At 43.7% G+C, this 2,181-nt stretch overlaps 1 protein-coding gene across 1 annotated transcript; it reads right to left on the bottom strand.

Moving 5' to 3' along the window:
* Positions 1-701: 701 nt before the first annotated feature.
* Positions 702-1,716, bottom strand: LOC127926296 (shootin-1-like; the record flags this gene model as incomplete). Its single annotated transcript, XM_052511697.1, has 3 exons — positions 702-815; positions 967-1,121; positions 1,570-1,716. Coding segments are annotated over 2 exons (288 nt in total), but the record flags the coding sequence as incomplete, so codon positions are not given.
* Positions 1,717-2,181: the final 465 nt, after the last annotated feature.

Below are 2,181 nucleotides of genomic sequence, written 5' to 3'. Positions count from 1 at the left end.
GAACATTAAGTAGAGTCTATATTTCCACAATTTGACAACATTAAGTAGAGTCTATATTTCCACAATTTGACAACATTAAGTAGAGTCTATATTTCCACAATTTGACAACATTAAGTAGAGTCTATATTTCCACAATTTTCCAAGACAATTATTTAAACAAAACATGAAGTGTTGACCTCTCCACCTTAGTGTCTCCTCCCTTGACAGGCCTCAGAACCACTCCATGTTTAATCCTCTCCATCATCTCATTGACTGCCTTCACTTTGACGTTATCTGCACCTCCTTCTGCACCTCCTTCTGCACCTCCTTCTACAGGACAAGGAGAGAGACAGAGGGTTACATGGACAATATTGTAAAGATGTGTGATTTTAAAATAAGAAATTACTCAATTATGAAGGATTTATTTCAATCATATTCTTGAAATTCTATATTATTATTCTGACAGGTGTAGATTTGATTCTAAGTGATTTCAAATGTACCAGGAGCTTGCTGTAACTTTGGGGATCCCCCTTTGAACTCTTGGATGATTTCCTCATGATTGCAATCAGTGAGCTATTGAATGAAGAGTGTACATTAAAGTATGATTAGACAGATCGGTGGTTAGAGCATTCATTTCTCCATGCAAGCCTGTACACAACATATTAACAGACTATTGTCTTACCTGAGGGGTTGCATCGTGATGGAGGAGGGGGTGGAGGAGGAGGGGTGGTGGTGGGGGTGGAGGGGCTGGGGTACAGGGGGCGGGGTTGGGGCGATCCCTGGTACAGGGCCTGGTGAGGGCTCAGTGCTCTTCTGGACCTGCAGCAGCTCTTGCACTAAAGATATTAAAGACAGATGTGTTAGATGAAGCCTGGGTCACCAGTCTTTTAACATGAGAAGATGGACAACTATCTATTCTACTGGTACTGCTGGAGACGTATTCCTTCACAAAGCTGTAGGAATCCAATCTGTGGGTAACTTCCTCACCTCTTTTCTCTAGGTCACGGTTCTTCTTCTCTACTTCCTGCAGACATCCCTCTGTCTCTCTCTTCTCCCTCCTCCATCAGTTCCAGCTGGCTCTGCAGCTCTGCTATCTGCTGTTTCAGAGAGTACTCCTGTAGCTCAGCCTCCAGAGCCTTCACCTACATGGATATGAATGAGATCCAGATTGACTATATTTTAGTTGGACTGCTAATCGCGATCTACAAATCATTTTGCACCCCAAATAACCACACATTATGTGATCAAGATGAAGCAATTCTGCTTTTTTTTTTTTTTTTTTGACTTGTTGAAACTTTCGTTTTGGTCTCTGAAGACCTTCAGAGTTGTTCATTCTAAGCACCACAAGTTGAGACCATATAGGAGTGTGTGTTAACGTTCACTCTACAACACCTGGCATTTTCACCAAGAACATTTTGAAGTGCTGTGTAAGAGAAGACTTGAGCCTTGTGATTAAACCTGTATTGATTTCACTGAGGCTCTTCTGTTGTATCCTCCTTGTTCCACTGACAACACACCGTCTCCTCTCCCTTGCCAAGGATGGAACGAAGCTCTGCCGCACACTAAACAGACAGTCTCAGACATACCTACCTTCTGGTGATGCAGCAGTCTCTCCTGCTCCAGAGTCTTGGTAACATTAGCCACATCCTCCAGAGCCTTGATCAGCTGCAGGCTGGGGTCAGCGTTCTGCAGCAGGATCATACTCTGTCTGTTAGCCTCTTTCTGCTTCACCAACATCTGCAGGAGGAGAGAGAAGGAGGGGAGGAGGGAAGGAGGGAAGGGAAGAAGGAGGGAAAGAGAACAGGAGAGGAGAAGGGAATGAGAGGGTGTTTTGAAAGAAAAAGAGACCCAGGTTCTCCAGATGTGGAAGCATTAGACTGTAGCATGAAGCAGGATATGGAAGCATTAGACTGTAGCATGAAGCAGTATATGGAAGCATTAGACTGTAGCATGAAGCAGGATATGGAAGCATTAGACTGTAGCATGAAGCAGGATATGGAAGCATTAGACTGTAGCATGAAGCAGGATATGGAAGCATTAGACTGTAGCATGAAGCAGGATATGGAAGCATTAGACTGTAGCATGAAGCAGGATATGGAAGCATTAGACTGTAGCATGAAGCAGGATATGGAAGCATTAGACTGTAGCATGAAGCAGGATATGGAAGCATTAGACTGTAGCATGAAGCAGGATATGGAAGCA

The sequence above is a fragment of the Oncorhynchus keta genome, unplaced genomic scaffold (genome assembly GCF_023373465.1).
Source record: "Oncorhynchus keta strain PuntledgeMale-10-30-2019 unplaced genomic scaffold, Oket_V2 Un_contig_7345_pilon_pilon, whole genome shotgun sequence".
NCBI classification, from domain to species: Eukaryota; Metazoa; Chordata; class Actinopteri; order Salmoniformes; family Salmonidae; genus Oncorhynchus; species Oncorhynchus keta.
This window is presented reverse-complemented; position numbering and strand designations above follow the sequence as displayed.